The sequence below is a fragment of the Strix aluco genome, chromosome 5, assembly GCF_031877795.1.
Source record: "Strix aluco isolate bStrAlu1 chromosome 5, bStrAlu1.hap1, whole genome shotgun sequence".
Taxonomy (NCBI): Eukaryota; Metazoa; Chordata; class Aves; order Strigiformes; family Strigidae; genus Strix; species Strix aluco.
In genome coordinates this window covers 12,009,692-12,027,468 of record NC_133935.1, presented here as the reverse complement: position 1 = coordinate 12,027,468, position 17,777 = coordinate 12,009,692, and the positions used below count along the sequence as shown (strand labels likewise).

Here is a 17,777-nt window from a genome sequence, read left to right as displayed (position 1 = left end):
TGCAGATACCCAAGAACTGGACCAGTAGGGCTACCAAAACCTGGCACTGGGAGAGATGTGTAAAAGACACCTGCCACACAGCTGTTCTGGGTCAGGATGGAGATGAGCTGGTAGACGTGGATTACAAATCACTCACAGCCAGAATGTCTTGGATGGTATTTTTCTCAAGCTTGGGTTTCTAGTAACCCTTTTGTTCAGCCTGGTAAGAGTCACACTCCTTCAAAAAATCTCTCCCTGCCTTTTACAGGCAGAGTGGCAGTGTCCCCTCCTGAACACACTGTGATTTACAGCCTTCCACACTCACACCAGCAACACAACCCCTTACACAGAGACTGCAGACAGCACTCCTGCCAACACATACGCTGTCACAGCATTGCTCCACATAAACACCCTGCATTCACCTTGTTTATATTTCCTCCTGTACAGGCTGCGATGGCTCACAAACACACAGAAAGCCTAATTTATATTTATAATAAATCTCCCTTCTTCATTCTCCACAGTGGAAAAGAGCCTTGGAACAAATGCAATTTGGTGAGAGAATGGCGTAATAGCTCTAAGGAGAATCAGGCCCACCACGTTGCCTTCTGTAGACAAAAGGGATGAAGCCAAATGCAAACACATGTGCACTCCTACACGTCTGCAAACATGGGAAGAGTCACACATATACATACATACACACATAATTCCCTTCCACCTGTATTCTCACACACACAGCTCGATAACAGCATCTACCGTCCCCCTTCTGACTCGCACGTGCTTCCACGCAGCACAGGCATTTGGAAGGTGCATTTTCATTATCCAGGTGCTCACAGCCTCAGATAAGCGATGAGAAAATGACACTGCAAGAGAAGTACTGTCACCATCAATGGGATATGCTCATGTTTGGGTTTCACACGTCCTCGTCAGGTGGTGCAGCTATTTTAAAATGGGGTTTGCAACGTGTTCCTTATACCCACTTACTAAATACATACATATTCTGATGTTGAGATAATGCAGAGGGGTAGTTTGATGGGAAGTCAGGTTTCTGGTGGTACCAGTGATAGTGCTAGAAGAGATGAAGGAATTTATAATTATACTCATGACTAAATGTGATCCCCACTTGCTTTGTAGGAGTTATGAGGTCTTGGCTTTCTCCATGGTGTTCACAAACTGGCTGTAGCCAAGAGTTGTCCTTTTGTTTTAATCTGGCTTCAGAGAAAAGGCTGTGATCTCTCTTCCCTCTGCAAAGGACCTCATTCCAGCCTCCCTCACCCCCATCGCCCTGAGGCCTGACTGCAGAAGCGTGTTTCCCACCAGCCTGCTCAGAAACTGGGGCTGGTGTGCTGTGCTGGTGCTGTACAGGCAAAGCACACCCAACCAGTCCTCTGTGGTCTCTACTGGCTCCCAATAAGCTTCTGTGACCTAACTATTAATACCTGTCGAGGTGTTCTGTACTCATGTATCTTCTGAGTGACTTTAATCCCCCATGGCATTGGACAGTCTGAGTGAGTTGTGCGATTCCTCCTACCTGCCAACTTCTCTCCGTCCTGGCACCACTAAGCTGGATCAAAAACTCTTCGCTCAACATGGCCACCAAGCCCACCAGCAGCCTGCCCAGATGCCAGGAAGCTCCTGAGCACTGGGCATCACCTAACCCCAGTGCTCCTCTGCTGCTGACCCAGGGCTCATCCTGCAGCACGTCACTGTACTCCCATAATGGAATGAGCCCCATTACATGCTCCCCTACGCTATTGCATCGCTGAACTAGCTGACACGTTACCTATTACTGCTCTGCTCAGATCCCTCCCCTGCACTCCTCCCTGGGACACCAGAGTGCCTAAGCATGGGATCAAAACTGTTTTTCAATGTTAAGGTGCTCAAGACCATCACCAAAGATTTGCTATGTTAGAGATGACCCTACTCTGGGTATTTTGAAGACTAGCAATGGCCATTTAACTCCCCAGAAATTTTACCACCAGAGGAAGATTAAAGATTGCACACACACACAGAGTTATGAGGATATCTAAGAGGGCTTTCTTGGAATTTTTTCTCCAGCTTCTGAAGTCAATCATCTAAATAGGAAAGTAGCAATGCTGGCCAGAAACTACCGCTATTTGGAGGCAAAACAGAAACCTGCTGAAAATCCTTGCCAAACTATTTGGAATTTGTCAACAGTAAATGCTGCCTAGGAGAAAATAAAACCCCATGCATTTTAGCTGGACGTTCTTTACCTCCAGCCTCATGTGTTAAGCAAACAGATAGTCTTCCTACCAATGTAAGCACGGAGCAGCAGAGATACTCGTCCTTCTGCAATCCTGCTGCTGTCAGCTCCTGTCAGGGGAACAGCCTGAAGCCATGGAAGAACCATGCAGATGGTCACAAACCAGGCCCCTGACCCACTACCAGCACAGCTCTTCCAGAAACATCACTGTGACAAGCTAACACTGGGGTGAGGCTCAGACCACCTCTGCCACGACGACTCTCTGGGCAGGCTGGAGCACTGCCTGGAGATCATACTTCTGCTCATATCCTTCTTTTGGGTACTTTTCCCTTCTCTCCCCATGCCAGCTCTGGCTGATTTGAGCACCTGTCACATCCTTTCTCAAATACAGGTTGCGAGCTCTCTGGGGCAATGCCATGCCACATTTGTCCATCTTTTGGAAAACAAGCAGCACAGAGATCTTTGACTTAAGATCTCAGCTGCTAGGGGCCACAAAAAAATTTGTAATTAAAATAAAAGTGAAGGTGCACCAGGAGACTGTTGTGCCTCCAAGTTTTCTCCAGACTAGATTACTCTCAGGAGACACAGGAGAACTACCACGGAGATAAAAAAATAAATCTCGGCCTACTAGGTTTACACAGAGACCAAAAATATGCGTCTGTATTGTTCTGACCTCCAGATCTTTTTTTTTCCCTTTGCTTTTTCCTAACCTTTAAAAGGGATGTAAGATAAACAGAGGAGAAACCAGGCAGACAACATCCTCAGAAGAGATGTAGGAATATAATCAAGCCCTCAGACACACGCACACAAACACCATAATTTATCTCTTCCTCCTCCTGTTTGATATTATCCTCTGTTCTAGTATCATAATCTGTTGCTATGGAAACAGCTATGATGTCACTACGAGAGGTTTATGGATGCCTTGAACAGGAAGGAAAGGTACATGATGATGGGAGAGAAAAAAACCACCTACAAACAGCTGCTGAGCAGGAGACGTTCCAGGAACGGCAAGTGTTAACAGGGAAAAGATAAATACGTCGACGGTGCTGGCGCTGCCGCAGACAAGAGCAGAATATAAACCACGTTTTAAAAATAAAGAATGCTTACAAATTTTGCCTACAAGTAAAAATATTCTGGGAAAGCTAAAGGAGCTTCCTGAAAAACCAAACTTTCTCTGAAATGTTCTGCAAGTTTTCTAGGACTGGATATTTTTTGAGCCTTGCTGCTAGAGTCCAAGTCTCCATCAACCCACTCCATCGTCTGCTGTAACATTCTCTCCAGAAGTATTAGCGTAACACCCCACCAATGCAGCTAATAGTTAGGGAGCTTGCTGGCTATCAGCTGTTGCGTGTGCCTATACGACTGGTAACTAGAAAAAAAAAAGTCATATCTTCAAGCAAAAATAAACAGAATCATAGAATCATTTAGGTTGTAAAAGACCTTTAAGATCATCAAGTCCAATGCTAACCTAGCACTGCCAAGTCCACCGCTAAACCATGTCCCTAAGCACCACATCTACAGGTCTTTTAAATAACTCCAGGGATGGTGACTCAGTCACTTCCCTGGGCAGCCTGTTCCAGTGCTTGACAAGCGTTTCAGTGAAGAAATTTTTTCTAATATCCAATCTAAACCTTCCCTGGTGCAATCTGAGGCCACTTCCTCTTGTCCCATCACCTGTTGCTTGGGAGAAGAGATCAACACCCACCTTGCTACAACCTCCTTTCAGGTAGTTGTAGAGAGCGATAAGGTCTCCCCTGAGTCTCATTTCTCCAGACTAAACACCCCCAGTTCCCTCAGCTGCTCCTCATAAGACTTGGGCTGTAGACCCTTCATCGGCTTCACTGCCCTTCTCTGGACACACTCCAGCACCCCAATGTCTTTCTTGTAGTAAAGGGACCAAAAGTGAACACAGTATTCAAGGTGTGGCCTCACCAGTGCCAAGTAGAGGGGGGACAAGCACTTTCCTAGTCTGTTGGCCACACTATTTCTGATACAAGCCAGGAGGCTAGTGGCCTTGGCCACCTGGGCACACTGCCGGCTCATATTGAGCTGGCTGTTCACCAACACCCCCAGGCCCTTTTCCACCTGGCAGCTTTCCAGCCACTCTCCCCCAAGCCTGTAGTGTTGCATGGGATGATTGTGACCCAAGTGCAGGACCCAGCACTGAGCCTTACTGCACCTCATACAGTTGGCCTCAACCCACTGATCCAGCCTGTCCAGATCCCTCTGTAGAGCCTTCCTACCCTCAAGCAGATCAACACTCCCACCCAAGTTGATGTTGTCTGCAAACTTAGTGAGGGTGCATTTGATCCTCTCGTTCAGATCATTGATAAAGATGTTAAACAGAACTGGCCCCAGTTCTGAGCCCTGGGGAACACCACTTGTGACCGGCTATCAGCTGGATTTAACTCCATTCACCACCACTCTTTGGGCCTGGCCATCCAGCCAGTTTCTCACCAGCAAAGAGTACACTCATCCAAGCCATAAGCAGCTAGTTTCTCCAGGAGAATGCTGCAGGAAACAATGTCAAAGGCTTTACTAAAGTCTAAGTAGACAACATCCACAGTCTTTTCCTCATCCACTAAGCAGGTCACCTTGTCAAAGAAGGAGATCAGGTTTGTCAAGCAGGACCTGCCTTTCATAAACCCATGCTGACTGGGCCTGATCACCTGGTTGTCCCGTACGTGCCACGTGATGGCACTCAAGATGATCTGCTCCATAACCTTCCCCGGCACCAACATCAGACTGACAGGCCTTCAGTTCCCCAGATCCTCCTTCCAGTCCTTCTTGTAGATGGGTGTCACATTTGCCAACTTCCAATCAATTAGAACCTCCCCGGTTAGCCAGGACTGCTGATAAATGATTGAAAGTGGCTTGGTGAGCACTTCTGCCAGCTCCCTCAGTACCCTTGGTGGATCCCATCCAGCTCCATAGACTTGCGTGTGTCTAAGTGGTGTAGCAGGTTCCTAACCCCTTGGATTATGGGGGCTTCATTCTGCTGCCCGTTCCTGTCTTCCTGCTCAGGGGGTTGGGTACCCCGGCAACAACTGGTCTTACTATTAAAGACTGAGGCAAAGAAGGCATTAAGTACCTCAGCCTTTTCCCCAACCTACGTCACTATGTTTCCCCCCGCATCCAATAAAGGATGGAGATTCTCCTTAGCCCTCCTTATAGAAGCATTTTTTATTGTCTTCTACAGCAGTAGCCAGATTAAGCTCTGGTTGGGCTTTGGCCCTTCTAATTTTCTCCCTAATTTTTTCCCGTGCATAACCTCATGACATCTTCGTAGTCCTAAGTTACCTGCCTCTTCTCCCAAAGATCATAAACTCTCCTTTTTTTCCCCCTGAGTTTTTTCCTGAGCTCTCTGTTCAGCCAGGCCAGGCTGAACCCATCGGCTTGTCTTTCAGCACATAGGGACAGCCTGCTCCTATGCCTTGAAGATTTTCTTCTTGAATAGTGTCCAGCCTTCCTGGACTCCTTTGCCCTTCAGGAATGCCCCCCAAGGGACTCCATCAACCAGGCTCCTAAACAGGGCAAAGTCTGCCCTCTAGAAGTCCAAGGCAGCAGTTCTGCTGACCCCCCTCCTTACTCCTCCAAGAATCAAATATGCTATCATTTCATGATCGCTGTGCCCAAGACGGCCTCCAACTGTCACATCACCCACAAGTCCTTCTCTGTTCGCAAACAACAGGTCCAGCGGGGCGCCTTCCCTAGTTGGCTCACTCATCAGCTGTGTCAGGAAGTTATCTTCCACACACTCCAGGAACCTCCTAGACTGTTTCCTCTCTGCTGTTTCCTCTCTGCGCAGAGACGAACTGAATCCACTGGATCATATCCAGTAGCAAATAAACACCCTGACCCCAAACTATAAGCAAAAATAGAGCTCTTCCTGCCCTATTCACCCAAGAGAAAAACCATAATCTTATAGACTCGCTGCCAAATGTACTGACATACATGACCTGCTACTAGAGAGAACAGTATGTTGAGCCTCATACACTCAAACTGCACCCAGCCTTCAGGCCACGCACAACTGTGTCGGTATGATGCACGTGTGGTTCTCACCCATGAATTTAGGTGCTGATGACTGTGCCGCCACGCTCCTACCCATTTTGGTCAGCTGGACTGATGGTGAGATTAGGGCAGACATGGGGACAGAGGGTGGGACATGTGCCCTTAAAGACATCACGTGGAGGCTGTGGGAAAATTCAGCATGTGGGGCCTGCCAGGGAGGAGGAGAGCAGATAAAATTTGTCCTGCACAGACACCTTTGTCATGGGAAGGGCAATGGCAGCAAGGGAGGAAACCACAAGGATCTCAGATCAATGAAAAGTGCTGGTGTTTTGGCTAATCTCTGCCTCATCAGGATTTCCTGAGCATGAAGACCAGGATCAAAGATCTTATGGGAATGCTATAGCATTAGTTTTGTCACCAGTCTCAGCTCCAGCTATGAAATCCCTAGGCAGGCTCTCTATGCCACCTAGCACCTATATCCTAATGCTGATATCTCCCGTCCTCGCCCACCTTCCCCTCCAAAGATGTTAGAGGCAAATGCAGGGAAAAAAGCCTGGGAGACTTAAGTCAGTAAGGACAGCTGCGAAAACACTCCAAGCCAGGATCTTCAGCAATTCACTCAACTTTCTGTTCCTTGCTGGCCTTGGCTGTGACTGCCTCAGCCCTGTACTTCTCGGTGATCACCTCCCTCTCTCCTGTCACAGTCACTTGTCCTCACCTTCCCTCCCCACCCGTCTCTCTCATCCTTTTCTCTCTTGTTGCTGACCTATTTCCTTACTTCTCAACCTCCAGCCCACCCTTCCCTTCCCCAAACAAACCCCTGTCAAAAAATGTTTAAGGAAACCTTCACATTGTGATTTCCTCTCCCCAAAGTCCCCAGCCGGTTTGTATAATCCACCCTCCTGTGTCTTCATCTACATAAAATGCAAATTACAGGTGGGAACTATCTACCCCTTCATGTCAATGTCATGCCTGGTGCAGTAAGATCCTGCTTTTGTTTGGCACTGGCACCGCTACAGCAAATACAAATGTTCTTAGGAATACTTCAAAAGCTCCAAAGGAAAGCAAAAGGAGGTCTGAAAACAATGCCAAGCGTTTTCGGTTTTTTAGTTTATTTTATATTTTGGGTGCTAGGTTCTATTCCTATTTTTTATGAAACAATTTCTTCTCTTCTGTGCTTTCTATTTGGGACCGTACAGTGGAAAACGAAGCTGATCTTGGTGAAGAAACAGAGATTGTGCTTTTTTTAAATTGGCAGGTGACACCAAGCAGGAAGGGACTGCAAAGTCAGGGGAATTAGATTAGAATTCAAAACAATCCTGACAAATTGAAAATTACAGGTTGAAATTCAAATGGGACAAATACAGAAATCATACGCTTAGGTAGGAAAGTGTAGCTCCACACATACAGGATAGAAAATGGCTCACAAAGCATCAGACCTCTTGGACAGGATCTGGGAGCCACAAGCTACACACAGATGAACGATGTCACGGTGCAAAAGTTAAACCAAACAGGAGCACTGCCTGTAAGAGACGTGAAGGAACACTTCTGCTCTACTTGCCAGCGCAGGACCCCAGGTAAAGCTCTAGTAGTGCCATTCAAGAGAGGTGGACCAGCTGAACTAGGAGGATGGTCAGAGCTGAAAGAGCTGAAGGATCTATCTGAGAGGGGATTTAGCCTAAGGAACACAAAGCCAAGGAGAGAAATGACAAAGAGGAAGGAATAGTTTTTCCATACCCACTGTCGATAGGACAAGGAATCACAGCAAGCAAAACAGAGCAGAGTTACAGAAAAGGTAAAATCTTTTCGATGACAACAATAGCTAAAGGCAGCAATGACAGCCTGGGCAGGCTGTGGACCCTCCATACACGGAGAATATGCTGTACGAGCATGTTAGAGAACATGCTGGACAAGCATGCATTTGGTATGGTACATCCTGCTTCGAAAAACTTTCTGAAGTCTTTCCTATGCCCACTTCCTATGATTTCAATGATTTCAGTGAGAACTAAGTTTCTTCAGCATTTCAGCATAGCCCACAGACCAAGATAAACCTGTCTGTGTTTAGAACCGGAGAAGACATCAGCCTGCAGGGTACCGCTGTGTAACACCGTTGTTCCAGGTCTTGCTAATGCCTTTAAGGATTAAAGGTTGTAATGAACAGGGAAGACAGCTGCCCTTCTGAGTTTCCCAAGTATCTCTGGTAAATACCACTGCCTTGCGGGGTGACCTTTCCCGCTTTTCAGGGTAGGAGCTGTAAGTGATTGCTCTCACTGCATCTTTCCAGAGACGGATATCAGCACAGGCACTGGAAGGTGAGCACGACAGAGAACAAGGCATGAATAAAGAGTGAGCTTCAGCTTCTTCAAGCAAATCTCCCATTCAGTGGGAAATGCTGAAGGAAACCAAGGGAGCAGACTATGCCATCCTTCACCCAGCATAAAACTCCCTCTCCCTACAAAACGCAACGCAGACAGGCCAACACTCGCTGCACGGAGACGGCACTTGCCTCCTGCATAGCTCCCTGGGTTTCACTGGCACTGTTGCTGACCTACACTATGATCCGAAATCAGAATCAAGCCCAGGAACAGCTTGAGGGGCTCACATCTTGATGATGCTTGCCTCCCACTGTCTATTTTGTACCCTTCCTTCAAATAAGTGAAAGACTCCATTTCTTGGCATCATTCTGTCAGTGCCTTGATCAGACAGCCACTCTTTATATAGCACCTTGAACATATACAGCAACTGTATAAACACAATTATTACAGCTTATTATTACTTCCATTCAATAAATAAATTCTAATGGCATGGCTTTGTAATTCTTTTAGCCCTGACTCTGGACTCTCCAAGGTATTTCGCAATGTGGTGATGTCCTTGTCAGCCTAGAGAGACAGGGGCTGCTCCTCCACTCACCTGTGGAGGTGGGGAAGTCTCAGAAGCTTACCACAGAAATTACCCAGCTTGGAAGGCTCCTGAATTCAAGAGTGGTCCCAAAATACACGCACCTGTGCTTTCCAGAAGAAGGACCTCAGTTGCTGATGTGGCCAAATGAAGGAGGATTTATGTGCGCTCTCTGTGCTGTAAACGGGTGAAAGCAGTAACATGCCTCTACTCTTCCCCCACGACGAACAGAAAAATTGCTAAATGCCCTACCATCTGGAGTGAAATTATCACCTGGGTTTATTTTCAAAACAAAAGCTGAACTCTGTACTGCTAGGGGGAATAGTTTCAAAAGAGAAGGCCTCCTGTTAAACACCTAGGTCCATGGCAGGGTATGTAAATAGCTGAAGAAACAACCTTTTCTCTAAACAGCCTTTAATTCTCACTTCTTGTTATCCACCAGTTAACCTTCCAAAAGCAAGAAAAAGCCCTATAAATAATATTTCACATTCAGAGGGCAGAGATTTCCTAGTAAGGGTGAGGAAACAGCCTCATTTTTATAAATGGACTGATTAAGCTATAGAGGCCATGAGTCAGAAAGGTACTTCAGCATGTGGCCAGCTTTAAAGACAAACAATTCTAATGAAGTCAGCAGCACTGCCTGTGAGCTTAAATTTAGGCACAGACCTTAAAATATCTTCTTAAATTGGGATCAGAGAGGAAAAGGGTGGAACTTTCAAAAACATCCAGTCTCAGCCTACCCATCCTCTACAGACACAGGGATAGGGACACCATAATAGCTGTCAGCCCACCACTGAATGCCTTTGCAAACTCTCCTCCTCGGGAGTCTTGCCCAAAGGAACGTGCTAGCCCAGCTGCCTCAACACCTGCACCTAAGTGGTCTAATCTGCCTCATACCGGTGTCTCTCAGCCCAGCGCGAGCAGAAGGTGGCTGAACTTGCCCTTGCCATCTGGCAGGACTGCTCTAACACCATCACCTGAGACCCACTGGGTGAGGCCAGGAATCAGGACAGGGATTTACCTCCATGCTTAGGTCACCAATCCTTCCATGATTTGACATCCCAGAGCTTTCCTTCTGACCAAATATTCACACACTTTTACACATCATTGCTGTGATGTGGCCAAAACCGAGGCTTATTCGCTTAGCCAACCAAGTTACCTGCCTCCAAATATATGGTCTAACTTCCAGAGGTTGACCCAAGTTCAAAACTCTCACAGGCATCAGGGAGGTCTCTGGGCTATCCCCCATCGGTAGAAGACCTACACCGATCAGGGTGCACAGCCAGCTCTTACCCAGTCTGGATGAAACCACATCCAGTAGTTTCAAAGCACCATGTGAAAGCAGGAGGTAAATAGCAACCACAGGGTAAATGGGGAAACCGAGGCACAGGAAAATGAAAATTACTTCATTTTCCAGGCCAGCTGAGGTGTCCAGCTGAAGCCAACAGGGTTCTCCCTACCTGCTACAGCCATGCAGAGGAACATGCTGCACGAAGTCCAAGGGCCAATGACTGCGCCTGCCTCTTTGTCCAAGCACGTTGTTTGTCTGCTTGCCCCGGCCCCTGATCCCAGCAGTGCTCTTTCCGCCTCCGAAAATAAAACCAGCATTTTTCACCCATCACATCTCAAACCCATTTAATCGCTAGATGCTGCAGCATGATAAGAACAATAATTATAACTGGAGGGGGCTGTTATCCTGGCTATAGCCATATCCTGAGCTAATAAAAACTTATGCTTTTTGTCCCACCATTGACTTAGCTTAAGCCCTTGGTTATTAATTCATAAACAGGAAGCACCTCTGAGTTATCATCTCCCTGCACGAACTTTGGGGTAAAGACCTTTACTCTGCCTCACTGGTGCCGCCTCCCCGATGAGCAAGTTTTGTTCGCTTTAACGAGATTTGAGGATGCATTCAAAACCCAGCAGGGCTGGCCTGTTCCTGGCATTAAACTGGATCTGATCCATGCCGCATTCAGGGTCGGATTTTCAGGCTTCCCAGCCCCTCGTGTGACAAGGACAGCGTGCAGGCAGGTTCCTGCCTGTGCTGAGCTCCAGCAGCGGCACCGGTGGCGAGGTGCAATTTACAAATATTACCCAGATTAATTCCATAAGCCACCCACATAGAAAACTACCGACACGGCTGCTAAAAATACACCATGCGTTGCAACAAAGTTGTCAAGAATAAGTAAAAAGCAAAGCAAAGAGGAACAAAACCAAAACAGAGGTAATCACTGTTTAGAAAATAAAGGTTAAGGCACATAAACACTTCTTTTTACGCAATTCTGAAGGATGCCAGGTATGAGGCATCCAGGAAATCACCGGAGGCACCCACCCAGGGCAGAAAGCTACCCACAGCCCAGGCACTGGTGACATCTAGCAGTAGGTCCTCTTAAAATGGGGTCTCCCCTGGTCCACAGACCCTGGCTCTTGTCCTCTACACAGGAGAAAACGTCACACGACGAGCGCACCAATAATGATTTTGCACAGCAAGGGAAACGCTGCCTAGAGGAGACTCTGAAGAACCCGATTCTCGCTTGCCTCAAGCCATTCACCTCCTCTGAAGCCGATACAGCTGCCCCTGAGGAAGCTGCATCTCCGGTGCTCAGCGGGACAGTGGCCATTAGTTTGCCCCAACTCTGGAGCAGAGGCCATGCAGGATTATACCTGATGAGGGCCGCTTTGACGCTCAACACATTTCCCTGTACGGCTCACAATCGAAACTAAAATCCAGGTCAAACATTGTGTGGCGGTGTTACTTCTGTTTTATTTTACTTGGTAGGGTTTTATGTCCTTCATTTTACTGCTCAGCTCTGCAATACCCGGAAAAAAATGAATGAGAAAAACCCAGCAGAGGAGAAGACGACAGCAAAAACTCCGAATTCCTTAAAACGAATGGGAAAATTCTCCTTGCACAGTGTGTGGGGGGAAGGATTTCACAGCAGATATTCACTTATTTATCATGCCTCGCCTATTAATATCAGGTGAGGCATGGTTCTGTTCCCAGAACCGGTATTTAAGCCAGCTGCTCAGCACAGGCACACACCACCCTCACCTACACGTTGAGAAAGGCAGGTGACTTTGTGCATGTGCTCTATGTTATCACTCACTTAAATTTCTACTGGAACCATTTCATAAGGCCTCCAAGGTGTCACATTTCCTCCCGGGGTGCCTTTTCTGTCAAAGAGCCTATGTTCTGAAATCCGTAGGGTGGAGATACTGTTTCACCTACCCTCGCCTGCCTTGCGGTGGTGGCGGTGGGTGTCCGTGCGTGCCACCCAAGACCGCTCGGTCAAGGGCAGGACCAGAGGAGCGACTGCCCGCTGCAGCGCTGCTCCAACCCCTCGGCTCCTGCGCTCTCCTCGGCGGCCTGACTGTACCTGATGCTCCAAAGGAAGGTGACAGGCCAGGCCAGCTACGCACACAACGTGAGGCTCGTAAGGGAGGACGGCAGTCCTTGCCTCCTTCCAAGGAGGAAATCGCATCCCCTGCGATAAGTAAGTTTTTATCTATGCACTGCGATATTGCAGGGAATTCGAAGGACCTCTCATGGCAACTAGGAGGCGAAAAACATTCATTAACCCCTCCTCCGCCTCCCTCGAAGCCATCCAGCAGCAATTTAACCCGCAAACGTGCTGCAACACAAAACAGATAAAACAATCCCTGTCAGCCTTTACGCTACCTGCTGGCTCCTGCCATTTGGGATATTCACCTACTTTAAGGCTTGAGGCGCGCTGCAGAGCCTGGCCGCGGACCCTCCTGCATCGGTCGCTGGGAATTTCTTTTTACGGGTTGCTTTTCAGGGCATTTTTTCCATCCGCTCGCTTTTTCCAGTCAGGCAGAAGCACGGGCGCCGCTGAAGTTAGGATGCTCTAAGGAACCGCTAAACTTCCACCGCACGCTTCGGTGCGGCACCGCCGCCTCCTCGCCGGGAGGAAGCCGGCGCCCTGCCCGCCCCGGCTGCGGCCGAGGCCTCCTCGCCGCTCCCTGCCCTGCCCTGCCCTGCCCGGCTCCGGGGAGGCGGCCGTGCCGGCGCTCGGCGGGCGCCCGCTGCGGCGCGCCGGGAATGGGAGCGCGGCCGGGCTGACCGCAGGCCCCGCGCCTCACTCCGCCCCCGGCCGCCGCCGGGCACCGCTCCGCTCCGCCCGGGGGGATGCGGCCCGGCGAGGAGCGAACTTCAGAGGAATCGCCGCATTACCCACCCTGCCGGCGGCGCCCGCCCGGGAGGGGCTGGGCAGGCTCAGCGGCGGGCGGTGCGGGGCGGTGCGGTGCCGGGCAGGCCGCACCGGCCCGCCGGTGCCCCGGGGCCGTTCCGGGGTGGCGGGGAGGGACGACAGGCCCGGCCCGGCGCGGCCCGGCCCGGCGGGGGGCTGCGGGCGGGGACCGGGCAGGTACGCGCCGCGGCCGCGAGCCCCCGCCGCGACCGGGGGCGGCGGCCAGGCGGCGGCGGCGGCCTCCCCCTGCCCGCGGCAGGCCCCCGCGGCCGCCCGCTGCCGTGGAGGCGCCGGGGGCGGCCCGGGCTCGGTGGGGGGGGGGGGGTGGAGGCGGGGGGGGGGGGGCTGCCCGGGCCCGGGGGCCGAGGCCGCTCGGCGGCGCGGCCGGCAGAGGGCGCTGTCGGCGGGCCGGCCCCCACCGGCACCCCGGGCCCGCCGCGGCCCCTCCGCCGGCACCGGCACCGGCCCGCCGCCGCGCAGGGCCCCGCCGCCGCCCCCAACGCCCCTCCGCGTCCCCCCTACGGCCGCCTCCCCGCCCCCGGCGGCGCCGCCGCCCCCGGGCTCCGGCAGCCCGGTGCCCGGCAGCGGCGAGGGCGGGGAGGGACGGCCGTCCTCCCTCCGCTGCCGAAAACGCTCCTCTTTGTCTGCCTTGCCTCTCGCGGGGTCCGGACTCCGCACCGCCGGTGAGCCCGGGGCTGCCCAGAAATAACCCGGCGGGCCGGTAACTTTACACCGCCCGCCGAGCGCCCTCCTCTCGGGCGCTGCAGCCCGGGCTCGATTTTCTCCTCAGATAAGTTTTACCGGCCTCGCCATAGGGAGAAAAGTACCGTGTCCCCGTGTGTCGCCGTGTCCCCCCCCCCCGCCCCCTCCGCCGCCACCGACCGACCGGTCCCCGGGCGGGATAAATCGCCGGCCGGGTGGATGTCCCCCCGGTTTATGTAACGCTCCCTGGGCACCGCCGAGCCGGGAGGGGTGACGGGAGAGGATAAATACATCGCGAGGGGATTTAAATTAACCCTGATGTATTTAATTTTTTTTATATATATATATAAACAGCCACCCTGAAATACGTACCGGTCTAACACACACACACGCACACCCTCCCCCATTTTTTTTTTTTTTTTTTCAACCCGAAAAAACTAAGTTGGGGCACTTGGGTTTCTCGCCGCAGCCCAGGCTGGGCTGAAGCAGAAGCCGGAGGAGCTGACAGGCGGCTGCCCGCAGCCCCAGCCGCCGCCGCTGCCCGCGGGGTCTCCGCGCCCCGGAGGAGAGCCCCGGTGGGGGGAACTCCCGGGAAATCGGCGAAGGGAGCGGGGTGGCCGGTCCTGGAAATGGAAACTGCAGCGAGGGGCAGGCGGGCGGGCAGGCACACACGGAGGCGCAGGGCAAGCTCCGTCCACCTCATTGTTCTGCTCGGCACCGGCACGGACTTCACCCACCGCCCCCCGCCGGGGCCCGAGCGCCCGGGACCGCGGGGCCGGGGAGGGCTGGGGGGGGGGGTGGGTGGGGGGGGGCAGAGCCGGGGGGCGACCAGCGCCGCGACCCGCTCCCCGCCGGGCGCCGGGCAGGGCGGGGGTGCCCCGCCGCCAGCCTCCCCGCAACAACGCCGGGGGGACGGCGAACCGCGGGCGGCCGGGGACCCCCGGTTCCCCCCACCACCACCCCCCGCCCTCCCCCGCGGCTGGGCGAGGGGTGCCGGCAGGGCGGGCCGTGCCGTGCCGTGCCGTGCGGGGCTTACCTTCGTACATGGGGGCCATCGGTGCAAGGACGCCTGTTATTCATGGCAACGCCGCCACGAACGACGCGAGATCGCAGCCCCCCAAACTCAACACACATCTGCCATCTTGAGCGGGTGTCTCTCGGCGGAGGCGAAGCTGCCGCCTGCCTTCTGCATCGCTGCCCGCCTCAGCGCGGGGGGAGCCGGGCACATCCAGCCCCGCTGCCGGCCCTCCGACGCGGCCGGGGCGGGCGGGCGAGCGGGCGGGGGGCGGCGGCGCCGGGCCGGGCCGGGCCGGGCCGGGGCCGGGGCCGGGGCGAGGCGCGGGGCCGGACAGGGGCAGCGGGCGGCGGGGCCCCCCCGGCTCGGGACGGCGGCGCTGGGGAGGGAGGGAGGGAGGGAGAGAGGGAGGGAAGGAGAGAGGGAGGGAGGGAGGAAAGGAGGGAGGGAGGGAAGGAGGGGGGCTGGCGCGGTGCCCCCGCTCTCAGCGCGGCATGGCTGCGTGTGCCGGGGCGCCTGCAAAAGTTGCACTGGGGGTGAGAGAAAGGGAGAGAGAGACGGAGGGAGAGAGAGGGAGACGGAGACCGAGACAGAGAGGAGGGAAAAAAAAAAAAAAAAAAAAAGGGGGGGGGGAAAGCGAAGGGAGTTTGCAAATAATCAAGCGCCGATGGCACTGATCGCGGCTTCCCAGAAGGAGAGAGCGCGAGCGAGAGAAACCCTCTGCTGAGATTATGTGGGATCTTGTTTAACAACACATTTCAATCAGGAGAAAAAAGGAACAGTCAACAGAAGTTGGTGAAACACTTCTGTCTCCCCCCCCCCCCTCCTCTTTATAGAAAAGAGAGGAAGGAAAAAAAATAAAAAAGGCAGCTGATTGAAGCTTTGCAATTCACTGGCTGTGGGGATCATATAATTTGAGCTCATGTTTTACAATAGCATGGAAAATTCCTACCTCTCCCCCTCTCCCCAAATAAATCTTCTATTCCCTCAAGGCATTTCACAATCTGGTTCACTGACAAAAGTTCCAATTTATCCTTTTTTTTCATTTAGCTTGCTTGCAGTGTAAATATTTAGCGGATGCATTTAAAATAAACATACGTTGTTGCTTTTAGGATTGGGTTGTGTTTTTGTTTTTTAAAAAAAAGGAACCACATCAAAGAAGTGTTTACTTACAGAGATTGACAGCCACTACCCCCCCCCCCTTTTTTTTTTTTAAATTTAAAAGACCCATCTCTGAGCTCTTGCTGTAGGAACACCAACCCGACCAGCATCATTTTTGTCGGTGCACACAGGAAAGCTGTAGGTGAAGCCACATTATCCGGAGCCCCCTTTGCATGACAGGAGCTTTACAAAGGAAGGTCAGTCACCAGGTACCCATTACACAGGCAAGGAAGCTGAGACTCATGCAAAGCCTCTGGCAAACGTGGAAACGAGTCCTCGAGCTGTGATCCTGCATTAACTCCCGTCTGGATCTGCCTGCCTGGAGCTCCTTACAGGCGAGCAGTCTGGGACCAGACCGGTGAAGACGTAGTTTCTTCGTGCCTACTGTTACAGCTGGTCCCCAAAAATGCTGCCTCTTGCTGCTGGTGCCAGCCCAGACCTCTCCCACCGCAGGACTCGATCGCAGTAGGGCTCAACACCCGGCTGCTCCGGTTGATGTCTCGAGGAGGAGGCAAGAGGTAACTTCTATTTGGGGATTTCAGTGAGAGACAAGTGCTCCTGCCAGCCTGGCCACTAGTCTTGGGGTGCTCAGAGGGTGCCTATGCCGGCAGATAAAAGCGGGCCAGGGAGCAACCCGTGTTGACTGGCTGATAGAGCAGGATGGCCATGGCTGCACTGCGGAGGACGTGATCCCCAGGTTCCTCTGGGCCCCCTTGCTCGCAAGGTTTCTTCAGCGTTTTGCATGATTTTTTTCCCCCACTGAAAAATGCCTGGAATAACAGAAGGTCTGCCTCATGGCCCATTAGCATTCTATTTACAACACGAAGCTGAGGATACGTGTTAAATGTGGTGGGGAGTGGCATGCAGGGCAGGTGGAGGTGATTGAGGGCACAAAGTCGGCTGGGATGAAACTGAAGAACTGTGTACAGCAGAGGGAGCAAAACCTGCTGCCATCTCATCCCTGCTTCATTTTGAGAGTGATCCCAAGACCAACCACCACCAGATCTTGGAAAAAAATGGAGCTGACTCCAGCTGGACCACTGGGCAAGTCCAGGCCAGAGCTGGAGGGCAAGCAGGGCAGACAGCAGCAGGCACAGTATTTGAACTTGCTTCTTGCCCCTCTTTTATTTAGTCATGGCGACTCTCAGGCTTTGGCTCTAGGCACTAAGTTGATAACTTCACATTTTCCCAAAATATGTTTCTGGTCATTGTAATTCCACGCTGCTCTCTTCTTTTATGATGGAGGACATTATCTGCTTTCTGAGGCTACTGATGCTTGTGATCCCAGCCTGCCTCCTTGTCCTTGTTCAGCGTGACAGCCATGGACCCCTATCTCAGAACCACGGAGATGTGGAAAAGTATTGGCGAAGTGCAGAGTACAAAGCCAGAGGGGAGGAGCAGGCTGCTAAAGGAACCGGCTTTGCTTCTTGTCATTGCATTTTGCTGCAGCATGGCTCCAGGTTAGCCACATCACCCTCGCTCTCCTTGACTGTGAAATGGGGACAGCGGTACCAGCCTCTCCTGCATGAGACTGCACTGATGGGTTCTTCTACCTCTCCGTTTCACCCTGAGCTATCCC

The 17,777-nt window shown here is 52.1% G+C and overlaps 1 protein-coding gene across 8 annotated transcripts in view; it reads right to left on the bottom strand.

The window, feature by feature from the left end:
- HIPK2 (homeodomain interacting protein kinase 2) overlaps window positions 1-15,319 on the bottom strand; it is a 144,986-nt gene extending 129,667 nt beyond the window's left edge. For 2 of the 8 annotated variants that reach the window (XM_074825964.1, XM_074825968.1), the window contains exon 1: window positions 15,059-15,313. In XM_074825964.1, the coding sequence (XP_074682065.1) occupies window positions 15,059-15,077 (19 nt within the window). In that variant the 5' untranslated portion in view covers window positions 15,078-15,313. Of the gene's footprint in view, window positions 1-12,818; window positions 13,233-15,058 lie in introns of those variants that run through there. The other 6 variants (XM_074825965.1, XM_074825961.1, XM_074825967.1 and 3 more) reach the window with 6 other exon arrangements.
- Window positions 15,320-17,777: the final 2,458 nt, after the last annotated feature.